The sequence below is a fragment of the Salvelinus namaycush genome, chromosome 34, assembly GCF_016432855.1.
Source record: "Salvelinus namaycush isolate Seneca chromosome 34, SaNama_1.0, whole genome shotgun sequence".
NCBI classification, from domain to species: domain Eukaryota; kingdom Metazoa; phylum Chordata; class Actinopteri; order Salmoniformes; family Salmonidae; genus Salvelinus; species Salvelinus namaycush.
Window position 1 is genome coordinate 34,309,869 of NC_052340.1, and position 25,354 is coordinate 34,335,222.

Below are 25,354 nucleotides of genomic sequence, written 5' to 3' on the forward strand. Positions count from 1 at the left end.
TCATCCATTGAGTCATTTTCTTCCGACAGGTGGCGTCACTCCTATGCGACACTTAACTGTGTGAAAAACAAAAGCTGCTTTTCCACTATGCCCAAACCAGGTCAGTGCATGAGATTGTTTACACTTTCCCTTACTAAAAGACACCTCAGAGCATACCACAACTCTCCACTTTAAGCAACCTAGATTCACCCACTAACACTTAAGAATATGATCCGTTACCTCTAGAGTCTAGACACTGAAACAAGGCTGGTGGCACACGCAGAGCCAAAAAGAATCGGGACAGCGAAATGTCCCATGAAGGCCCACAACACAAATCAAATGTTGCGTCACATACACCAAATACAACAGGTGTAGTAGACCTTACAGTGAAATGCTTACTTACAAGCCCTTAACCAACAATGCAGTTAAAAAAATAAAATAAAATGAAAGTAACAAATAATTAAACAGCAGCAGTAAAATAACGAGGCGAGGCTATATACACGGGGTACTGGTACACAGTTATTGTGCGGGGGCACCGGTTAGTCAAAGTAATATGTACATGTAGGTAGAGTTAAAGTGACAATATGCATAGATTGTAACAGAGTAGCAGCAGCGTTAAAAGGGAGGGGGGCAATGAAAATAGTCTGGGTAGCCATTTGATTAGATGTTCTGGAGTCTTATGGCTTGTGGGGGGTAGAAGCTGTTTAGAAGCCTCTTGGACCTAGACTTGGCGCTCTGGTACCGCTTGCCATGCGGTGGCAGAGAGAACAGTCTATGACTAGCGTGGCTGGAGTGAACATTTTTAGGGCCTTCCTCTGACACCGCCTGTTATAGAGGTCCTGGATGGTAGGAAACTTAGTCCCAGTGATGTACTGGGCCGTACCCTCTGTAGTGCCTTGCGGTAACAGTGACGTACTGGGCCGTACGCAGTACCCTCTGTAGTGCCTTGCGGTAACAGTGACGTACTGGGCCGTACGCAGTACCCTCTGTAGTGCCTTGCGGTAACAGTGACGTACTGGGCCGTACGCAGTACCCTCTGTAGTGCCTTGCGGTAACAGTGACGTACTGGGCCGTACGCAGTACCCTCTGTAGTGCCTTGCGGTAACAGTGACGTACTGGGCCGTACGCAGTACCCTCTGTAGTGCCTTGCGGTAACAGTGACGTACTGGGCCGTACGCAGTACCCTCTGTAGTGCCTTGCGGTAACAGTGACGTACTGGGCCGTACGCAGTACCCTCTGTAGTGCCTTGTGGTAACAGTGACGTACTGGGCCGTACGCAGTACCCTCTGTAGTACCTTGTGGTAACAGTGACGTACTGGGCCGTACGCAGTACCCTCTGTAGTACCTTGCGGTAACAGTGACGTACTGGGCCGTACGCAGTACCCTCTGTAGTGCCTTGCGGTAACAGTGACGTACTAGGCTGTACGTAGTACCCTCTGTAGTGCATGCGGTAACAGTGACGTACTGGGCCGTACGCAGTACCCTCTGTAGTGCCTTGCGGTAACAGTGACGTACTGGGCCGTACGCAGTACCCTCTGTAGTGCCTTGCGGTAACAGTGACGTACTGGGCCGTACGCAGTACCCTCTGTAGTGCCTTGCGGTAACAGTGACGTACTGGGCCGTACGCAGTACCCTCTGTAGTGCCTTGCGGTAACAGTGACGTACTGGGCCGTACGTAGTACCCTATGTAGTGCCTTGCGGTAACAGTGACGTACTGGGCCGTACGCAGTACCCTCTGTAGTGCCTTGCGGTAACAGTGACGTACTGGGCCGTACGCAGTACCCTCTGTAGTGCCTTGCGGTAACAGTGACGTACTGGGCCGTACGCAGTACCCTCTGTAGTGCCTTGCGGTAACAGTGACGTACTAGGCCGTACGTAGTACCCTCTGTAGTGCCTTGCGGTAACAGTGACGTACTGGGCCGTACGCAGTACCCTCTGTAGTGCCTTGCGGTAACAGTGACGTACTAGGCTGTACGTAGTACCCTCTGTAGTGCCTTGCGGTAACAGTGGCGTACTGGGCCGTACGCAGTACCCTCTGTAGTGCCTTGCGGTAACAGTGACGTACTGGGCCGTACGCAGTACCCTCTGTAGTGCCTTGCGGTAACAGTGACGTACTGGGCTGTACGTAGTACCCTCTGTAGTGCCTTGCGGTAACAGTGACGTACTAGGCCGTACGTAGTACCCTCTGTAGTGCCTTGCGGTAACAGTGACGTACTGGGCCGTACGCAGTACCCTCTGTAGTGCCTTGCGGTAACAGTGACGTACTGGGCCGTACGCAGTACCCTCTGTAGTGCCTTGCGGTAACAGTGACGTACTGGGCCGTACGCAGTACCCTCTGTAGTGCCTTGCGGTAACAGTGACGTACTGGGCCGTACGCAGTACCCTCTGTAGTACCTTGCGGTAACAGTGACGTACTAGGCTGTACGTAGTACCCTCTGTAGTGCATGCGGTAACAGTGACGTACTGGGCCGTACGCAGTACCCTCTGTAGTGCCTTGCGGTAACAGTGACGTACTGGGCCGTACGTAGTACCCTCTGTAGTGCCTTGCGGTAACAGTGACGTACTAGGCCGTACGTAGTACCCTCTGTAGTGCCTTGCGGTAACAGTGACGTACTGGGCCGTACGCAGTACCCTCTGTAGTGCCTTGCGGTAACAGTGACGTACTGGGCCGTACGCAGTACCCTCTGTAGTGCCTTGCGGTAACAGTGACGTACTGGGCTGTACGTAGTACCCTCTGTAGTGCCTTGCGGTAACAGTGACGTACTGGGCTGTACGTAGTACCCTCTGTAGTGCCTTGCGGTAACAGTGACGTACTGGGCCGTACGCAGTACCCTCTGTAGTGCCTTGCGGTAACAGTGACGTACTGGGCCGTACGTAGTACCCTCTGTAGTGCCTTGCGGTAACAGTGACGTACTGGGCCGTACGCAGTACCCTCTGTAGTGCCTTGCGGTAACAGTGACGTACTAGGCTGTACGTAGTACCCTCTGTAGTGCCTTGCGGTAACAGTGACGTACTAGGCTGTACGTAGTACCCTCTGTAGTGCCTTGCGGTAACAGTGACGTACTAGGCCGTACGTAGTACCCTCTGTAGTGCCTTGCGGTAACAGTGACGTACTAGGCTGTACGTAGTACCCTCTGTAGTGCCTTGCGGTAACAGTGACGTACTAGGCTGTACGTAGTACCCTCTGTAGTGCCTTGCGGTAACAGTGACGTACTGTGCCGTACGCAGTACCCTCTGTAGTGCCTTGCGGTAACAGTGACGTACTGTGCCGTACGCAGTACCCTCTGTAGTGCCTTGCGGTAACAGTGACGTACTGGGCCGTACGTAGTACCCTCTGTAGTGCCTTGCGGTAACAGTGACGTACTAGGCTGTACGTAGTACCCTCTGTAGTACCTTGCGGTAACAGTGACGTACTAGGCTGTACGTAGTACCCTCTGTAGTGCCTTGCGGTAACAGTGACGTACTAGGCTGTACGTAGTACCCTCTGTAGTACCTTGCGGTAACAGTGACGTACTGGGCCGTACGTAGTACCCTCTGTAGTGCCTTGCGGTAACAGTGACGTACTGGGCCGTACGCAGTACCCTCTGTAGTGCCTTGCGGTAACAGTGACGTACTGGGCCGTACGCAGTACCCTCTGTAGTGCCTTGCGGTAACAGTGACGTACTGGGCCGTACGCAGTACCCTCTGTAGTGCCTTGCGGTAACAGTGACGTACTGGGCCGTACGCAGTACCCTCTGTAGTGCCTTGCGGTAACAGTGACGTACTGGGCCGTACGCAGTACCCTCTGTAGTGCCTTGCGGTAACAGTGACGTACTGGGCCGTACGCAGTACCCTCTGTAGTGCCTTGCGGTAACAGTGACGTACTGGGCCGTACGCAGTACCCTCTGTAGTGCCTTGCGGTAACAGTGACGTACTGGGCCGTACGTAGTACCCTCTGTAGTGCCTTGCGGTAACAGTGACGTACTAGGCCGTACGTAGTACCCTCTGTAGTGCCTTGCGGTAACAGTGACATACTGGGCCGTACGCAGTACCCTCTGTAGTGCCTTGCGGTAACAGTGACGTACTGGGCCGTACGCAGTACCCTCTGTAGTGCCTTGCGGTAACAGTGACGTACTGGGCTGTACGCAGTACCCTCTGTAGTGCCTTGCGGTAACAGTGACGTACTGGGCCGTACGCAGTACCCTCTGTAGTACCTTGCGGTAACAGTGACGTACTGGGCCGTACGCAGTACCCTCTGTAGTGCCTTGCGGTAACAGTGACGTACTAGGCTGTACGTAGTACCCTCTGTAGTGCATGCGGTAACAGTGACGTACTGGGCCGTACGCAGTACCCTCTGTAGTGCCTTGCGGTAACAGTGACGTACTGGGCCGTACGTAGTACCCTCTGTAGTGCCTTGCGGTAACAGTGACGTACTAGGCCGTACGTAGTACCCTCTGTAGTGCCTTGCGGTAACAGTGACGTACTGGGCCGTACGCAGTACCCTCTGTAGTGCCTTGCGGTAACAGTGACGTACTGGGCCGTACGCAGTACCCTCTGTAGTGCCTTGCGGTAACAGTGACGTACTGGGCTGTACGTAGTACCCTCTGTAGTGCCTTGCGGTAACAGTGACGTACTAGGCTGTACGTAGTACCCTCTGTAGTGCCTTGCGGTAACAGTGACGTACTGGGCCGTACGCAGTACCCTCTGTAGTGCCTTGCGGTAACAGTGACGTACTGGGCCGTACGCAGTACCCTCTGTAGTGCCTTGCGGTAACAGTGACGTACTGGGCCGTACGTAGTACCCTCTGTAGTGCCTTGCGGTAACAGTGACGTACTGGGCCGTACGTAGTACCCTCTGTAGTGCCTTGCGGTAACAGTGACGTACTGGGCCGTACGCAGTACCCTCTGTAGTGCCTTGCGGTAACAGTGACGTACTAGGCTGTACGTAGTACCCTCTGTAGTGCCTTGCGGTAACAGTGACGTACTAGGCTGTACGTAGTACCCTCTGTAGTGCCTTGCGGTAACAGTGACGTACTAGGCTGTACGTAGTACCCTCTGTAGTGCCTTGCGGTAACAGTGACGTACTGGGCCGTACGCAGTACCCTCTGTAGTGCCTTGCGGTAACAGTGACGTACTAGGCTGTACGTAGTACCCTCTGTAGTGCCTTGCGGTAACAGTGACGTACTAGGCTGTACGTAGTACCCTCTGTAGTGCCTTGCGGTAACAGTGACGTACTGTGCCGTACGCAGTACCCTCTGTAGTGCCTTGCGGTAACAGTGACGTACTGTGCCGTACGCAGTACCCTCTGTAGTGCCTTGCGGTAACAGTGACGTACTGGGCCGTACGTAGTACCCTCTGTAGTGCCTTGCGGTAACAGTGACGTACTGGGCCGTACGCAGTACCCTCTGTAGTGCCTTGCGGTAACAGTGACGTACTAGGCCGTACGTAGTACCCTCTGTAGTGCCTTGCGGTAACAGTGACGTACTGGGCCGTACGCAGTACCCTCTGTAGTGCCTTGCGGTAACAGTGACGTACTAGGCTGTACGTAGTACCCTCTGTAGTGCCTTGCGGTAACAGTGACGTACTGGGCCGTACGCAGTATCCTCTGTAGTGCCTTGCGGTAACAGTGACGTACTGGGCCGTACGCAGTACCCTCTGTAGTGCCTTGCGGTAACAGTGACGTACTGGGCCGTACGCAGTACCCTCTGTAGTGCCTTGCGGTAACAGTGACGTACTGGGCCGTACGCAGTACCCTCTGTAGTGCCTTGCGGGAACAGTGACGTACTGGGCTGTACGTAGTACCCTCTGTAGTGCCTTGCGGTAACAGTGACGTACTAGGCCGTACGTAGTACCCTCTGTAGTGCCTTGCGGTAACAGTGACGTACTGGGCCGTACGCAGTACCCTCTGTAGTGCCTTGCGGTAACAGTGACGTACTGGGCCGTACGCAGTACCCTCTGTAGTGCCTTGCGGTAACAGTGACGTACTAGGCCGTACGTAGTACCCTCTGTAGTGCCTTGCGGTAACAGTGACGTACTGGGCCGTACGCAGTACCCTCTGTAGTGCCTTGCGGTAACAGTGACGTACTAGGCCGTACGTAGTACCCTCTGTAGTGCCTTGCGGTAACAGTGACGTACTAGGCTGTACGTAGTACCCTCTGTAGTGCCTTGCGGTAACAGTGACGTACTGGGCCGTACGTAGTACCCTCTGTAGTGCCTTGCGGTAACAGTGACGTACTAGGCTGTACGTAGTACCCTCTGTAGTGCCTTGCGGTAACAGTGACGTACTGGGCTGTACGTAGTACCCTCTGTAGTGCCTTGCGGTAACAGTGACGTACTGGGCTGTACGTAGTACCCTCTGTAGTGCCTTGCGGTAACAGTGACGTACTGGGCTGTACGTAGTACCCTCTGTAGTACCTTGCGGTAACAGTGACGTACTGGGCTGTACGTAGTACCCTCTGTAGTGCCTTGCGGTAACAGTGACGTACTAGGCTGTACGTAGTACCCTCTGTAGTGCCTTGCGGTAACAGTGACGTACTGGGCCGTACGCAGTACCCTCTGTAGTGCCTTGCGGTAACAGTGACGTACTAGGCTGTACGCAGTACCCTCTGTAGTGCCTTGCGGTAACAGTTATTTAGAAAGAACAAAGGATGGAAGCCCCTGGGTGTTTTTAACTACTTTATTCACAGATAAGACTTCACCAGCAGACAAAATATACAGACCTGTCTAAGGTATATATTAGCATATGATATAATAAACTCCCTTACAGCAATCATTACTTTAGTCCAGTCTCTGACTCTGGACCAAGGCTTTAAACGTGCTCTTAGAAAAGATTCTAACAGTGCAGTTTTTCCTTAGAGAAACACACATGCAGGGTGAAAAATCATGACAGAATTCTACTGGAATGACTCACAAAAGCGTTGATAAAGAGTGCAAATGAAGGGGGAGAAGCTCGACCTCCCCTGAAATATAAACAATACGAGGTGATGAGAGGGGCATCAATAAGGAGGGAGAAACATTCTTCGACGCTTTCACAGGGAGAAGGGCAGCTTGGCTGGAAATAATCTGGTATAATATTACATAACTACATACATTAAGTGTCATGTACATGATTCTATACTTTAGAGGCCTTACATACAGGTGCAAACGCACACAAAGACTAATAATGTCCAATTTGTCTACTTCACTTTGTAAGGACACTGGTTCTTAAACTCACATTCATGTTTTCCTTTAGTTTGATAGGGTGACTGAGCTAAAGAAGAAATACAAAAGAGAAGCATGAGGTGTGCTGGTGGGGGTGTAGTGACAGACAAACAGTGCGACAAAGAGCAAGAGATAAAGCTGAGAGCGATGCGGCACAACATTAGGTCAGGTGGTTGCTGACAGTAGCAGGATTTCACACGCGCAGTAATTTCAAGAGCAGGGAAATCAAGTAGTCGCCATGACAACACATGGAAACTTGTCTTCCCTGACAACCAAGGCCGTCACAGTTCTCTTAAGTGGAAAAATCTCCCCATTATAATTGGCTTAGTGGTTCTGCTACATGAAACTATTTCAGCCAAGGTAAATTACAGAGAAAAACATGTATTATTGCAGCCAGGAAACACAAGGAAAACCTCACTACTGACAATTCCTAAAATAAACAGTGTGTTTATAAAGAGACAGGTAAACATATGGAAAAAATAACAAACCATAGTTAAAGTGCAACTGAAAGGTCATTCTAAGTATCTACACAGGGATGCGCTACAGTGGCAGGAGAGGTGGCTGTGCCTTAGGGTGTTGTGCCAGACGGTCATGCTAAGGTAACAGTTTACACTCCATCACAGATGACAGTCTCAACCACAAACGTGTTCTCAAAGTGGCGGATGCGATGGCAGTTCGCCACTTCCCGTTTGTTGATGCCTACAGGTCAGACAGTGAAAGACTTTTATTAGACAAGAGAATAGGTAGACCATTCAGACCCTGAATGACCCGCACAACCTTATACAAAGCTCTGAACCCCCCCCCCGACTCACGTCTGCGGGCGCGGCGTTTCAGGCGGTATGTGTCCTTGCCGTTACACAGGCGGTAGATGAAGGGCCCCAGCTGGCGCATGTTGTGAACCTTCCCCGTCACAAACATCTCCTCCTGGATAATGTAGGTCTGGGGCAGGTACGTCCCCTTCTAAACACAGAGAGGGGGGGTAGACAGGGTTAGAGTTCAGATAGTCTCTCTATTTGCACATCATTTTAACACTGTACATAATGACATTTCAAATGCCTCTATTCCTTTGAAACTTGTGAGTAATGTTTACTGTTAATTTTTTATTTCACTTTAGTTTATTATCCATTTCACTTGCGTTGGCAATGTAAACATGTTTCCCATGCCAATAAAGCCCTTTGAATTGAGAGAGACAAAGAGAGAGACATAGACAGAGGCCGAGACAGACAGACAGACAGACAGACAGAGGCCGAGACAGACAGACAGACAGACGCCGAGACAGACAGACAGAGGCAGAGACAGACAGGGACAAAGAGGGAATAATAGGCTGTGGGAAATGGGAGACGGCATCTCAAACAGAAAGTGAGAGAGACAGGCTTTATGTTACCTTAACATTGACCAGCAGTTCCCAGAGGTTCCGTGGGGGCATAACGATGGTGGTGTTGAGCTCGATGACATAGCATTTGTCCAGAGCGATGTCATGGTAGGCAGTCAGTCCCTGGTGACAGACAGAAACTAAACTAAATAAAACTATGCATGTCAAAAACCTGGCCGATTGACTCTACATCAGGTGTGTGGGTACGTGGGTGGATGCGTGCATGTGCCTAGTCCTCCTCACCCTGTGAAAGTCGTGGATGATGTCAGCAGGGTCGCTTCCTCCAAAGTGGGGCACTGGCACACTGATCTGCTCATAGTTGTCTTCCAGGTAGATGCCCACGTTCTCCTCCAGCTCCTGTCTGCCTCTCAGAGGGGCGTACACAGAGTCCTCATAACGAACCCTACAGTGGAACAGACTCTCCTCTGGGATCTAGGTCATGGCACAGGGAAACCGTTAGCAAGACTATCACTAACTATCATCCTCATTATCACAGTCACTGCTATTATTGAACGTGTCATGATCTCAGACTGGGAAAGAAGGACCAATGTCTGATAAACAACTGACCTCAAAATGTACGTTATACCACCAGAGACAGTTAAACCAGGATGCACATTTACAAATTCAACATCAGAAGACCCCCTACATGTGAAGTATGTGGACACCTGCTCGACCAACAACTCATTCCAAAATCATTCATATGGAGTTGGGGACCATTTGCTGTTATAACATCCTCCACTTCTGGGAAGGCTTTACAATAGATGTTGGAACATTGCTGCAGGAACTTGCTTCCATTCAGCCACAAGAGCATTAGTGAGGTTGGGCACTGATGTTTGGCAATTAGGCCTGGCTCACAGTCGGTGTTCCAATTCATCCCAAAAGTGTTCGATGGCATTGAGGTCAGGGCTCTGTGCAGGCCAATCAAGTTCTTTCACACCGATCTCAACAAACCATTTCTGTATGGACCTCGCTTTGTGCACAGGGGCATTGTCATGCTGAAACAGGAAAAGGCCTTCCCCAAACTGTTGCCACAAAGTTGGAAGCACAGAATCCTCTGGAATGTCATCGTACTGTATGCTGTAGCGTTAAGATTTCCCTTCACTGGAACTAAGGGGCCTAGCCCGAAATATGAAAAACAGCTCCAGACCATTATTCCACCTCCACCAAACTTTACAGTTGGCACAATGCAGTCGGGAAGGTAGCATTCTCCTGGCATCAGCCAAACCCAGATTTGTCCGTCGGACTGTCAGATGATGAAGCGTGATTCATCACTCCAGAGAACACATTTTCACTGCTCCAGAGTCCAATGGCAGCGAGCTATACGCCACCCAAAGCATGGCATTGTGCATGGTGATCTTAGTCTTGTGTGCGGCTGCTCTGCCATGGAAACCCATTTCATGAAGCTCCCGACGAACAGTTATTATGCTGATGTTGCTTCCAGAGGCAGTTTGGAACTCGGTAGTGAGTGTTGCAACCGAGGATGGACAATTTTTTATTTTTTGCATGCTATGCGCTTTAGCAGTCCGTTCTGTGAGCTTGTGTGGCCTACCACTTTGTGGCTGAGCCGTTGTTGCTCCTAGACGTTTCCAGTTCACAATAACAGCACTAGAGTTGACCGTGGCAGTTCTAGCAGGGCAGAAATTTGATGAACTGACTTGTTGGAAAGGTGGCATCCTCTGACGATGCCACGTTCAAAGTCCATTCTACTGCCAATGTTGGTCTATGGAGATTGCATTGCTGTGTGCTCGATTTGATACACCTGTCAGCAACAGGGGTGGCTGAAATAACCCAATCCACAATCTTGAAGGGGTGTCCACATACTTTAGTATATATATAATGTAGGACCATAGAGGACAGAGTGATATCAGAGTATTGCCTCATACTGTCACTGGATGTAGGTTATAGGTACCTGGGGTATGAAGTAGTAGCGGTAGACATAGATGGAGGCCAACACCAGACCAGACATGAAGACCACCAGGCCAAAGGTCAGGCAGCATAGGCCATTCAGAGGAGACCTCCCTGAGCGCAGAGGCAGAACCAGCTCCTCCTCATCCTCCTGACAGGGACAGGGAGAGACACAGGGCCACATACATGAACACAAACACAGGCTAGTGTCCTGTCCAGGCAGTGCACTTCTACATCAGGCTGCCTCACACTACAGAAGAAGCTCAGACAAAGCTTACTGGTATGGCTTTGGTACTTGGTGAAAAGCTAGTGTTTCACAGATATTCTATGCAGGCACATCAGAACAGGGCAGACTAAGTCATGTGGGGTTAAGAGTGCATTATGTTCCTGGTCTTAGATAGAATAAATCTGCATTTTAGCAGGGAAACAGCAACATGGGTGGCAGAGATGGATAACAGAGTGGCTAGTAACATGGCACTTCTAAGACAGAGAGTAACACCACCCCCAGTCTCTCACCCCATCTGCCTCTGTCACACGCTCAACCTGTTTGTTGGCAGGGTGGCACGGGTTGGCAATAGGCACACGATTGTAGCCTACACCGCTCACATAACCATTTATGATAATTAACATAACATGTGACTGATGTGAGCGGAAATCCTATCTAGCGTATGTGTGCAACTATGTGGGTGGATAGGTGGGAGTACAGGTACATTTATCCTGGAGGATGAGCTCTGTGCATAGGAGACAACAAAGCAAGCTATTCTTAGCTGGTATTTGAAATTCTCCTGACGCTGCTATTGTCTGTGTATGAAAACAGCTCACAGACTATCAAAGCCAAAATCTTAGTGTTACGACAACCTGTGGTGAAGGATAAACTAGGAGATAAGATGCACAAGGACGAAGGGATAGACTAGGCATCATTCTCGCTGTCTGTGTGTTTTCCCCACAGAGACAGATTTTTACCAGTGTTCTTCTTCCCTGCTGATTGAGATAGGAGGGCCTTAGATGGACTGAAAATGTGACTATAGTCTGTCTACATTTCCAACAAACACTATATTATAGAAGGTACTGCCAATAGGTCTCTGCCAACTTAACCTTGAGATAAAAACAGGCACACATACAGCCTAATTGGTGAAGATGCATCTTTCAAACCTTTGATCAAATACTTGTCTCAGGCTTTCATTGTAGTTCATTACTGAATGCAGGGGGCTGACTGAAAGCAAAGCATATTTTATTGGATTTGAAACAGCAGGATTCTGAGAAGCCAAGTTTTCCTTGAACGACTGCATCACAAGTTGAGAACTGTAGCCTACTGCTGGCACAGTGATGCTACTTACTAAATATGAACTTGCATGGCCAGCAGTAACCTCCATCTGCCATTTTGTCTGCTGCCTGTGTTTGGTAAACATGTTTTTATTGTAATCCATTCACATTTCCCAAGAGATATAATAATTATTCATAACCCACAGCCAACATTATAGGCCTATGCTTAAATAATTAAATCCTTCTTGGTTTAGGTTCTTACAGCTAAGAATTTAACTCCAATATTGACAACATTAGAGTTAAATTCTCATAGCCTAACGTTGGCCTAAATAATTGATGTCAATAAAACTAATCTGTCTAAGAACATCCACTTAACTATGTTCAATAGTAATGTTAGCAGTTCCCCTTTATCCGTAGACTATTTGGCTAAGTGGCTATATTTCCACAAAGAGCTCGTTAGCCGCACAGTATCGTTTTATTTCCTGACAAATGACAATGGCTGCTCTGCTGTCAAATAACAACGTTAAAATGCTCCTGTTGCGTCGATGTTTGTGCCGGTAAATTTCAAGTAAAATGCCCTGCAGACGCTTGACATCCCACCGCGCGCAACTTCATAATTACTGAAGGTAGCGCTAGCTAGCTATGTTTTATCGAAGGGCACAGCACACAAAGCAATATATGTTGCCAACCACAACATAGAAATGCATCACTAATTTACCATTGGATGGTTTATGAGAATGTCGGTCTTGTCGCCATCATTCTGCTCCTTCTCGGCTTTCTGTCCCGCGACGGACTGGAAAGTGATCTTGACCATGGCTGTCCCTGTCAAAGACTGATCGGGTGGGTTTCGTTTCTTTCTTTCTTGCTACAGTAGCTAGATCGCCTTTCGTATGCGAGCCTCTTCTGTTGTTACTGATACAATATAGCTGGTGGTATCAATCTACCGGAAGTTTGACTTTTAAGCCCACTTAAAGGCACAGGCACTGGAATGAGTTACGTCTACGTTATGATGAGTAAGTAGTGTGTGAAGAGTACCGTCCGTGAAAAAATAGAGAAAGGGAGTACTGATAATTATGCGGTATCATTAGCACATTCTGTTTATAAAAAGAAAAGGCTACAATAGCCAAGTATCCATAGCTAAATAATGCACACGTCATCAACATCCAGGATAGGGTATATACCGTAAATTGAGAGTGCTTGAATGCTGGATTTTTAAAATTGATTTTACTCTTCCAGACATTCAGCAGACAGATACAGGAAAGGACCATGCGAAACAAATAACACTGAGCAAAGGTTCAATTTATTCCAAATGTTTTTCATTTATTTATGTTTAGATTGTAAGGCCAAAGCCTTTTTGACACTACTGAAAGCACCCACACACTCAATGTGCTGGGACTGGAGTCAAAGGTTAAAGGTCAGACATAGCCAAATAATCTCGCTATCTCAAATGTTCTTTTGTTATTTTTGAAAGAAAATTCCAGTACAACATTGCTTGTAGAGAGTACCATGCAGCCAGTAGAGGAACATGCAATTTAAATATGCATTAAGGAATACTGGTCTCTGTTGGTTTGCACAATGAAATGGTTGATCTCATCTATTGGGATATCTTGAGCTTTCAGTCAAAAGCACTTGGCTCAACATCACTCTCTGACCATATCCTTCACTGCAAGTAAACATGTCTGTTGAGTGGTATATATGCAATATATTCATATCATCCAATCAACTCCATCCCTCAAATAAATATGGTGTTTCAAATGGCAGATTAGCTCAGTCAGTGTAAAGTAAACATTTAAACAATCTCCAAAGAACATACTTAATGCTCTGGAATTGTACTGGAATTTCAACCCCAATGAAAATGGCTCAAACTGGGTGGTAAAGGGGAAACATTTGAATGTGCCAAGTAATTGTCAACTCCTGAAGCTCACTAGATATGGTGCAACACCCCTACACCACCAGAAAGCAGTGAATATCATAATAAACCAGAGTGGATAAGTGGGGGGAAGAATGTTGCGATTCTATGAAATCCCCTTCAACCCCCCCCCCCCCCCCCGAATCAGATTCCAGTTGGGTGATGAAGGGCGTGTTGCTCTACCCAGGCATTGCTGACACCTGCCAGATCTTACAATGCTTGTATAGGATATGTTTTATGTATCAGCTAACCACATATGTTATAGCAATCTCTCAGTGGATGACGTAGCACACAACCATTGGTTGATCCATGCAACGTCTGAGCAGGGGAAGGCGACCATTGGCTGGCTGCTCAGCACAAACTCACAGGCTTGATGTTTTAGTTAGCACCTTGCCCCATCCCATTCCCTCCAGGCCTCCCCTCCATCCCACTGTTCTGGCACCCCAGCACATTTTAGTCGTCTGAGTTACTAAAACACAGACGGAAAGAAAAGAGGATTAAGAGATCTGGGCTAATACCATTACATTCCCCAGCTGTACTAATTATTAGTAATGTCCTCTAGGTTAACAATGTAAGAGCTGACCCTGGCTGGACATAATGTACAAAGAAAAAACAGCCACCATTTAAATTCAGCAGTAAAATTAAATGCAAAAAAATGACAGATTTTCTCTTAAAAATGAATTTGATTAGAATTACCGAAAAACTTGATTTAAGGTCAAATATATATATTCATGTGTCAATGTTTCAACAAAATCTACAAAGCAAAAATAAAAGTAATATGTACATGTTCACCCTGTCCCAGAACAAGTCAGGCCTGTACCGAAATAATATCTAGCATTTTACCCATATCATTTGCTTTGTGCTGTTTCACAACACACCAATAGCTGCATGGTTCGGTATGAGGCCATTGGAGAGCCCATTTTAAAATGTATCACTGTTGCTGCTGTATACGATGAAAGCATTGATAAGAGTTGTAGCTGGTATGTGCTTTTTGCAGACTGTGACACTAAGTAGACAGGGCCAGCGTTTAGCCCCAAGTACAGCCATGGATCTGTCACATTCGAACAAGGCATGCAACCAACACCCCAATGTTCACTTTGCTAGTACCTTTTCATCTCAAGGTTTATGCTGATATTATAGCACTACGTGTGTGTCAGAAGTCTGCATAGCACTCAAATGTAGATTTCGTTGTTACTATGTTTGAATGACCTTTGTTGTGTTGTTGATGTTACCCTTCCACATGTCTTAATGTGGAAGAAACAAGCAGCATCTTATGTTCATCTTTTTAAAAGAAGATACTGGAAATAAAAATCGTGAAACAAAATCTTATGTCCGTTGCGTTGAACAGCAGAATGAGCGGGAGACTTCCTGATGACTTGATGTGGGCGCGTTATTTTTTGTTTCCTCAAAATGGTGGAAAAACCAGAACAGCAGCAGCTGCTGATGAGTCCATTATCCAGATGTTGTCTGGACCCCTTAAGCCCCTCCCTCAGGCCTCCTGGGGGGACGGCCTCTTCAGATCTCTGATCTGTTTGACCAGGTACGTCTTTTCATCGTTGAACTGTTCGTCCTCCGTCCTGTCGTTCTGGAACTTGGAGAGGAACTCGATGAGTTTGGTCTGGTTCTTCAGAAGAATGTCCAAGATGGGCTGTGTCTTGTTGGGGTTGGCCACAAACACCTACAGGGGAAGGAAGAGGACAAATTATTCTTACAATCTAACTAAACTCATCAAATTGCACCGCCTGCTATAACCTTGTGCTAGTCTCTTTTTTTAAATTATTTTACCTTGAAGACGTGGAAGGCCTCAAACTGGATGTTGCGGCTTTTGTCCCGAAGAAGGTTCATCATTAGCTTGAGGTTCTCTGGCTTGCTGATGTATTTCGTCATGATGGTGAAATTGTGTCGATCGAGAAGAAGCTCTCCCAGTAACTAGATTGTTTCAGTGTGACAAAAAACATTAAGTAATAATTGCAATTAGTCTGTGGTAGGTGATAAAGTATTAATTTATTTAAATGCCAGGTTTGAAAGACAAGATTCAGCTAAAACTATATAAATAGATAGTCATTATAGTTGGGTTTACACAAGGCAAAGTGAAGATACTGCTATGCATTGGCAAAAATAAGAGGACGTTACCAGGCAGATGAAATGTATCTAAAACCTACTCCATCCGCAGACTGACATCAGTCAACTTGGTGATATTTTCAGTAACCAAACCATGTAAGAGACCATCTATACTTAGCCCTCAAAAACAGGTATACATACAAATGACAGCTGTTTACTACAACAGGACCAACGTTCTTACCTTGAGGGATTGCCTTTTAGTCACGTAGTTCTCAGAGTGGAGTAACTTCTCATATTCACTGAAGAACTGGAGGGAGGGGAGGAGAAAGAATCATAGTGAATGTCAAGCGCTATTTCAGAGTGCATCTGCTTGTTTGCAAACTCGGTGACAAGCCAACTAGTGATATTCCCACACCGATAGACAGGGAGCTGCCTTGTATTCAAAACAGCCACAGTGTCAACTGCCTGGTTTTTATGTTAGGTACTGAGTACTGTGCTGCCAAGGTAATTTCCGTATTCCCTGGTATACTTTTCATGGATCTTAGATGTCTCTGAAATACTCCGTTGTCAGGCTGGGGTTTAGCGCAAATAAACTCAGCTTATGCTGGCGTGACCTCAGTCTTAAAAAGCTCCGTTAACCAGGACAGGTTGCTATTCAGAAAAAGGAACATTCAAAGAAACGCGTCATGGAGATGTGTTCTCGCCGGATTACATTTCAGCACGATGTGGAGGACTTACCCTGTCGTAATGCTGCTCCAGGAACTCTGCACTCAGAATCTTGTGTCTCGTTAGCAAGTCCTGGAAGAGGAAAACATACAGGTATTTTAACCAATGAGCTCAAATGCAGGCCCTCTAGCTAAGTCCCAAGAAACCCACGGTCCTAGGGGGTCTGAGATATTACAGTTCTGAGAAAAACGGCAGTCATTTTGGAAAACTCACTTTAAAAGTGGCGAATGCGTCTGAAGCGATGTCGAACGTGGACATCTCCACGTATCTGAAGAAGTCGTAGAACTGCTCGGCCCCCAGGGTGATCTTGGCCAGTGGCTCGTGCCTGATACACTCCCTCAGCATGATGCCACAGTTCAAAGCGATCTCTGGAGACTCGTACCTACCAGGTGGACATTTGAATAGGAAGGAGGTATCCCGTTATTACGACGCAAGTAGGGTTGGGCGATGTCAACTTTAGTCCTAACGTAATTATGTACCCATAAAACATTGACATACGATGCTATTGCCCCCTATTGGCCAACCCCCCCAACAACAACAAAAATCTTGGTGAGCTACACTAGTATGTGGAAACCCCTTCAAATGAGTGGATTCAGCCACCCCCGTTGCTGACAGGTGTATAAATATTGAGCACATAGCCATGCAATCTTCATAGACAAACACTGGCAGTAGAGTGGCCCGTACTGAAGAGCTCAGTGACTTTCAACATGACACAGTCATAGGATGCCACCTTCTGAACAAGTCAGTTCGTCAAATTTCTGCCCTGGTCAACTGTAAGTGCTGTTATTGTGAAGTGGAAATGTCTAGGAGCAGCAACAGCTCAGTTGTGAAGTGATAGGCCACACAAGCTCACAGAACAAGACCACCGAGTGCTGAAGCGCAACACTCACTACCGAGTTCCAAACTGCCTCTGGAAGCAACGTCAACACAAGAACTGTTAGTCTGGAGCTTCATGAAATGGGTTTCCATGGCCAAGTAGCCGGACACAAGCATCAAGCATCGGCTGGAGTGGTGTAAAGCTCGACGCCATTGGACTCTGGAGCAGTGGAAACACCTGCCCCAATGCATAGTGCCAACTATAAAGTTTGGTGGAAGAGGAATAACGGTCTGGGGCTGTTTTTGTTGAGATTAGTGTGGAAGAACTTGATTGGCCTGCAGAGCCCTGACTTCAACCCCATCGAACACCTTTGGGATGAATTGGAATGCCGACTGTGAGCCAGGCCTAATCACCCAACATCAGTGCCCAACCTCACTAATGCTCGTGGCTGAATGGAAGCAAGTCCCTGCAGCAATGTTCCAACATCTAGTGGAAAGCCTCCCCAGAAGAGTAGATACTGTTATAGCAGCAAAGGGGGACCAACTCCATATTAATGCCCATGATTTTGGAATGAGATGTTCAACGACCATGTGTCCACATACTTTGGTCATGTAGTGTAGGTTATAGGACTACATCATGGGCTGGATAGAAACAGTCTACTGTCTTCACAACGGGATAATAATTGCCTCATAAAATAGGAAAATAAATATTGTTTCTTCTATCTATCATAAAGCTGTGATTGAAAATAGCCTATGCCTAGTCTTAGGCTATAGACATTCATTTGTGTTATTTATGAAAGCCACAACTTCAGGACAACTCCTTCGTAGGCTAGAATATTTTGGGAAATAAGCTAATGTTCCTAACTTTAAGTTGTCGTAAAGCTTATGATAGACCAGTAGGAGGAATAAGGATAGGTTATTGGCCATTTGGTTTTCAACCTCACTTGGAGGGATATTCATGGTCTGCACTGATCATTTCTTTCTTAATAAGCTTAAACTGGTCATTAGATGTTTCTATAGGATATTGATATGCTTTGTTCTCCCTCATTATTAGTCCTCTGGCTAACTTGTGTTTTTAGGCGAAAAAAATTACTTTGAGATGGAACTCCTTTACATTCATTGTTTGATCGGAAGAAAGCCATACATAAAACAATGAAGCATTGCCAACAGTCATTCATATAGCCTATCAAATGGAGAGAGAAGAGAATACAGGCTACGCTTTTTAAAAACAGCTAAGCACAAGATAGTTCAGGAGTGTACGGTACTTAAAAAATAATGATCCATTCTGTCGGACCTACATTCCTCTCTTGCGTTCTGCATCACACACATATATATATATTGAAATAGACTATAGCAAATAGGAATAGGCTAATTACGCAGAGCATCACTTGTGTGTTGCCCTGCGGGACTCCGTTCTCTACTGCGGAGTGCCAGTCAAGTTCAAATAAGATAAACCATCGTCTGTCACATCATGATGTTATCGTAATATCGCCCAAACCTAGACGCAGCACCCCCCCCGACAATGTAAATTACATTGAAATAAGATATAGAATAGGGTTCCCCAATGGAATTTGGCTCACGAGTTGTTTTATTTGGGGGGGGGGGCATAAGACTGTAAAAACACCAGATAATCAGCTCCAAGTGTTTTTAATTTAAGAAATCTGTTCAAGTATTCCCACACAATAGAGACACATTGTACACAAATGTAAGCAAGGTTTGAAATGATTGTGTATTAGTGAAACACATCTGTTTGGGTTTCTTTCAGTAAATTTGCAGTCTACAAATGATTTGTAATTATTTTCTGTCCCCCGACCATCCGCTCAATAAAAATCTGCCCATGGCTGAATCTAGTTGATGATCCCTGATGTAGGACATTGTTAAGTCTCCAGTTATTACTATCAATATCGGCTGTTTCTGTCAACCTCTGCAATAGTTATCTTTCTATTTCGATGGATTTCATTATTTTCTATTGAGACGACAATGTGGTAACCAATTCAAAAACACTACACCCCAACATTGTAAATGACAGTAAGTTTGGGCACCCCAGGCCTCACCCTTTGAGCAGCATGAAGAGGATGTTCTGCTGAGTACAGAGGTACTCCACCGTGGGCGTCCGCGTCCCGATCTGACGCCTCAAGATGTTGTTGAAGATCTGAGCTACATCCTTCTTACCCTGATGTTGTACAGAAATGACATGAAGCAATGTCAGAAAAGTGTTAAAAATCACAAAGGGTCAGCCATAAAGTTTTTCTGAACTTAAATTCTGAATTCAATGTTCTTGTACATGTTATGGTGATAAAAACAGATTCACCATTGGTGAATCGTAACATTTCATATTAGTATCATTGCGTTGTTTTTGCACCCATTATCAATTTCAGCCTCCCCATAGCAGGAATAGCTAAGACAGATGTCTCTTCTGATGGGTGAGAATGACACAGACCAATTGAGGATGTGGAGGTTGAGCGTGTCAAAGAGGAAGAGGAGAATCACACCACACTGACTCAGTGAAGTCTACACACCACCATGGGCCAGACATATTGCAGTGAGCAAAAAACCATGTCCCTGTGAAAGCATGTCCATGTGCCAGTAGAAGAGACAGAACAGTCAGTCTTGACTCTTTCTGTACATCGACATAAATCGGTCTCTCTCATCTATATCACTCCGTCCCAAAGGAGACCCACCTTTCTAGTCAGCATCTCAAAAGAAATCTCTCATATCCCTGCATCTGTCCCAAAGACAAACAAACACAGTGTAAAAGTGTTTCACCTCAAAGTCGATGAGCTGCAGGTCAGCTACGAGGGTGCTGAGCAGGCCGCTGTTGTAGAGCTCCTGGGCCAGCTGGGCCACCGCCTCTGTCTGGGGCTCCTTCTCATTGGTGCCATACAGAATCTCCTTCATCGCCACCAGGCTCTTAGACACCTCCTCTGTGGCCTGGACACACACAGAGCCAGACACAGATGAAATGAGCTCTCTACATTATATAAGCTAGGTCTCCATCAGTCACCATACTGTTTCCTATGACCTAGCTAACCCCTAACACCCACCATCCCATGTTGTCCTGAAATTATCCCATCATACACTTTCTTCAGAGTCTAGAGAAGGCTTGTTATGAAAGGAAACCCTCAACAGGTTGTTGGGACCAACATCTCTAGTCAAACATGACAGGCAAAAATGTTTGTTCATATATATTTTCGAAACACAGGTACCACGTTACACCAGGGCTCTCCAACCCTGTTCCCAGAGAGCTACCATCCTGTAGGTTCACACTCCAACCCTGTTCCCAGAGAGCTACCATCCTGTAGGTTCACACTCCAACCCTGTTCCCAGAGAGCTACCATCCTGTAGGTTCACACTCCAACCCTGTTCCCAGAGAGCTACCGTCCTGTAGGTTCACACTCCAACCCTGTTCCCAGAGAGCTACCGTCCTGTAGGTTCACACTCCAACCCTGTTCCCAGAGAGCTACCGTCCTGTAGGTTTTCACTCCAACCCTTATCTACCGCACTTGATTGTAATAATTAGTTGGTTGATAAGCTGAATCAGGTTAGTTACAGCTAGGGTTGGAGCGAAAACCTACAGAAGGGTAGCTCTCCAGGAACAGGGTTGGAGCGAAAACCTACAGAAGGGTAGCTCTCCAGGAACAGAGTTGGAGCGAAAACCTACAGAAGGGTAGCTCTCCAGGAACAGAGTTGGTGTGTGAACCTACAGAAGGGTAGCTCTCCAGGAACAGAGTTGGAGTGTGAACCTACAGAAGGGTAGCTCTCCAGGAACAGAGTTGGAGTGTGAACCTACAGAAGGGTAGCTCTCCAGGAACAGAGTTGGAGTGTGAACCTACAGAAGGGTAGCTCTCCAGGAACAGAGTTGGAGTGTGAACCTACAGAAGGGTAGCTCTCCAGGAACAGAGTTGGAGTGTGAACCTACAGAAGGGTAGCTCTCCAGGAACAGAGTTGGAGTGTGAACCTACAGAAGGGTAGCTCTCCAGGAACAGAGTTGGAGAGCCCTGCCTATTTATTTATTTACACTGTAGTCAATTCAAACTCTTAGAGTGAGGCGTTTGAAATTCCCCACTCCATCGCTTCCATAGAATTTCTGAGGTCACTAATCAAGTTAGAGTAGTGGGAGAGAGGTGTAACTAGGAGGTACTGTCTGTATGTCTTTGTGTGTAAGTGTGTGTTTGTGTCGGTTGTTTACCTTCTCAGCCTTCTTGTCAGAGATGTCGTGTTTCTCCAACACCGTCATGCTGTCCTTCAGGTTCTTGACGATGTCCGCCGGCGACTTGTGGGACTTGCCAAAGGGGAACGGCATGGTGGTGAGTTACCGTGGTCGACCAAGCAGCGAGTGCACAGTCCTACCTATCCACAGGAAAGAGAGAAAATATAAACTGGAGATGATAAATGAGAGAGAAAGAAAGGACTCTGCAGAGAAAGACTAAACCAAACTGCATCAGTACTGACTCAGAGAGCTCAGTGAGGAGGAGCCAAATCAGTAAAGGCACTAACAATGTGACTCACTATTCATCATAAATCATACTGATACCAAGAAACTACTCACTCACAATTCATAAGTCATACTGACTCCAAGATTCATAGTGCTAAGAAACAACAGGTTGTAGAGGGGCAGGCTAAACAGATTGATCTGAAGACAGGAAACAGCTAAAAGAGGTAGAAGCAAAATGTTGATTCTCACCCTCATACTGAGATTTGATATTAAGCATTACTCTAATTCTGCGTGAGGTTGTTGAAAGGGCAGGCTAACTGCAGGAGTTGTGTTTACTTTAACTATGGATCTTATTGATTGGTTTACTGACCTGCATCATAAGGGGAGGTGACATTGAGACATGACTGATTGGTCAGTGGTAGTCAATGATTACAGGAGGTAGAACGTCCACTGCCCTACCCTACTCTAAACGGGCCTCTACATGACCCCTTCTAGTGTTGTTAAGGTCACAGAAAACTCAATTTACCGGTACTTCTCCCCTTCTCCAGCCTCTCCCCACTAGTGTAAACAACACAAACCCACCACATATCCTCTCACACACACACACCCCTCCCCAGACAAACTGTACGGTGCTTATAACCGTATCTAGAGCAGTGAGAGCCGGGGGAATGCATGAGCCCCTCAGTGGGATGCGTCAGGCCTTCTCTCACTGAGCTTTTATCTAGGGCAAGAGATGGGCAACTGGCAGCCCTCGAATTTCCAAATGAAAAAAGTGGGTGTGCAGACCAGCGAGCAACTGCGGCCCCTCATGACGTGTTCAGATTGTGGCCCCCAAAGTTGCCACATTCCATGTCTCACCCATTCACAATACAGGCCTTAGCTGGGTCTCCTACTGCTAGTAGGGGACTAGGACATGGGTGGGGTTATCTATTATTTATTTAACTAGGCAAGTCAGTTAAGAACACATTCTTATTTTCAATGACTGCCTAGGAACAGTGACTTAACTGCCTTGTTCAAGGGCAGAACAACAGATTTTACCATGTCAGCTCAGGGATTTCGGTTACTAGTCCAACTCTCTAACCACTAGGCTACCTGCCGCCCCGGTACTATGCTGTATCACCGTTGTTCAAGGTGTCAATCTGACATCAGTGGTGCTAAATTTGTCTAATTAGGCAGGGTTGAACTCACACCACAGAGAGATGGGTGCGCTGTTTGTATGTAAAGGGTGCAGAAAGGAGACTTACTGAAAATGTCCCCCATTTTAGAACAGCCATGACAAGGCAGCTTGTCCAAAATAGCTGAGGAACACTCAAGTCCGTTCTCATATTAAGGAGTTGAGTTATTGATAACAGGTCGAATGATTTGACAGCAACACCATTGAGTCCCCTCAGTCGATACTTGTAAAAATCTAAATTCTTAAAAACGCCTACATGTACCTAAGTTTGTAACTAACTGTGGTTCTTTCACGGGGAATAGTGAAATTTATACTTTCATTGAATACAACCTGCTTTTTCCTCGTTGTTGCTTAACTGGAGACGCAACAGCCTTGATGTACTACGTAAAATAGATGAATTTGGCACAACCACATTCACGCGGAGTTGAGCAACACAAATCAGGAGAGTAGGTGGTTGTAGTCGATAAAAGTATCGCTTGATGGCAACTCAATGTTGTTGCCATCAAATCACACAGCCTGTTATCAATAATCAACTCCTCCTCCATATAAAAGAGAAAAGTTGAGCGTTCCTCAGCTATCAAAAACCAACATGGATTCCAATAGCACTGTTATGTGTACAGTCAAGACCAGTGAAGTTACTCCCAGAATGTAGTGGACACAGGGTGATGTACCAGCCCAGTCTGTCAGTCTACTTTGGCAACCTGTTTCCAGATGTGATCTTCCCCTGACCTGTGAACGCAAACTCTTGCACAGTCTTGCTCAGTCTCTGACCTGTCTTGGCATCTCCATTTAGAATATAGCCAACCAGCACTAAAGCAAGACCTAGCCTGGTCATATCTGATGTGTCCCATGTTAACAGATTAAAATAGAAACGCAGACATCTACCTGCCCCTGGTTTGAACTGAATCTCTGGGCACCTTTCGACTTCACCAAGTGGTCAATCCATATTTCACTCGCAGGCTAAAGCTCATTAATGTAGGCAGCACTCCTCTACTCCAGGGTTTCACAAACGTTTTGCTTTTTGTCATAACACTACACAGTGGATTCAAATAATCAAAACTTGATGAGTTGGTTATTTTAAATCAGCTGTGTAATGTTAGGTCAAAAACCAAAACGTGGATCAAGGGGAGGCCCCAGATCCGAATTTGGGCAACTCCGCTCTACAACGTGACCCCCTTTAGTTATTAGAATGATGTAGATAAGCGGACAAAACAGATGTAAAATGTTTAAAGCTGTTGGTTAAGCTAGATAGGCAATAACGAATTCACAATTGTATCTGTGCAGATTGCATACATAGCCAACTAGCAAGCCGAGTGTCTTTGGAAACAATCATGGTGCTTTTCCATGATGATTTTGGTAACGTTAATAGTACGTTCAACTCGTGCGATAATGGTAGCCTACTAGACTGGTATTAGTCCCTGATATAACTAGTAGTACGGGCTAGCATTGGAAAGAAGAGTAGTGTAGCTAGCAAGTTGGAAGACAGCTAACTTGTGCAGTTGCGAACTATGAACTACCAAAACATCCTTGCATCACTCGCTCATTGCTAATGTAGCTTAGCTAACATCAGCAAGCGCTAAAACAGGGAACCGCCCTCGTTGTCCATGCCATGGAGCCTCAAAATAGGGTGTGTGGTGAAGAATATTTCGTGTTGGCTAGTTATAAACTGCTAGGTAGAGTCCACAATAGTCGTGCAATCCTGCCAACTGACGTCTCATATTGTGGTCCATACGGGAGGCCTAAATACACAACAGGCCTTTAAATATGACTAATTAACTCGCTTGCTAACTTAACTATCACAACGGCAATGCTGTCTGACTAGTTAACGTTAACTAGAAATCTAGTTAGTTAGTTAGTTGGCTAGCTAACGTTAGCTGGCTATAACAGCACCAGCTAGTTACTGTACTAACTACTGTAGTTCATGATAGTTAGGAAGATACAAAATTAGCTTGCTATTTTTTATGTTCAAGGTCTTGGACGTCTCGTGTGTAGCAGCTAGCAAATATCTAGTTAGCTAACAAATAACGTGAAACGCTTGAAAGCTTTGACAGGCCTCGGCTAGCTGGCTAACGTCGATAGCTAGACAGATAACTTAACTGCCTGGCGTTAGCGAACATCATTGGCCAATGCAGGCAGGCCAGCTAATTGTGTCATCCAAATGACAAATACAATATCAAACCTTACAAACTCGATCGTATCACTCTCCACGGATGTCTGAAACGCTAACGACTATGTACCGGTTCGTCCCGTTGGATTAGAAGCTCCTTTGTTTTCCTTATTTGTCGCCTCCCCTTGTTTGAAATGTTGTATATTTCCTAGTTCTTTTATTTGTACGAGTGCGACTGGTTAGCAATGTGTTGGGTATCGTGGTCTACCGCCCCACGCTGGTCGTGTAACGCTATAACATCTGCACATGGGGCCTCGCGGGTGTCCAAAGGGAGGCGCTCATGCACAAGGAAGAGTGCATGAATGACTCCAATTATGTATAAAACCATACTGTATGTATATCACAGGAGGCTGCTGAGGGGAGGACGGC

The 25,354-nt window shown here is 46.5% G+C and overlaps 2 protein-coding genes across 4 annotated transcripts; both read right to left on the reverse strand.

Moving 5' to 3' along the window:
* Positions 1-6,617: 6,617 nt before the first annotated feature.
* LOC120028817 (integral membrane protein 2C-like) lies at positions 6,618-12,634 on the reverse strand. Its single transcript, XM_038974057.1, has 6 exons — positions 12,416-12,634; positions 10,439-10,585; positions 8,773-8,961; positions 8,542-8,652; positions 7,970-8,117; positions 6,618-7,856 (listed from the first exon to the last, which is right to left on the reverse strand). Exons 1-6 carry the CDS (start codon positions 12,509-12,511, stop codon positions 7,765-7,767), a joined length of 783 nt encoding a protein of 260 aa, XP_038829985.1. The 5' UTR covers positions 12,512-12,634; the 3' UTR covers positions 6,618-7,764.
* A 357-nt stretch (positions 12,635-12,991) lies between these two features.
* Positions 12,992-25,174, reverse strand: LOC120028368 (calcium-binding protein 39). 3 transcript variants are annotated; one of them, XM_038973589.1, is made up of 9 exons: positions 25,056-25,174; positions 21,399-21,559; positions 19,976-20,140; positions 19,264-19,382; positions 16,607-16,775; positions 16,406-16,465; positions 15,909-15,974; positions 15,392-15,535; positions 12,992-15,284 (listed from the first exon to the last, which is right to left on the reverse strand). In XM_038973589.1, exons 2-9 carry the CDS (start codon positions 21,510-21,512, stop codon positions 15,096-15,098), a joined length of 1,026 nt encoding a protein of 341 aa, XP_038829517.1. In that variant the 5' UTR covers positions 21,513-21,559; positions 25,056-25,174; the 3' UTR covers positions 12,992-15,095. The 3 variants fall into 3 exon arrangements, with proteins under 3 accessions (XP_038829517.1, XP_038829516.1, XP_038829515.1); XM_038973588.1 differs by having other exon boundaries at positions 25,003-25,174; XM_038973587.1 differs by having other exon boundaries at positions 24,998-25,174.
* Positions 25,175-25,354: the final 180 nt, after the last annotated feature.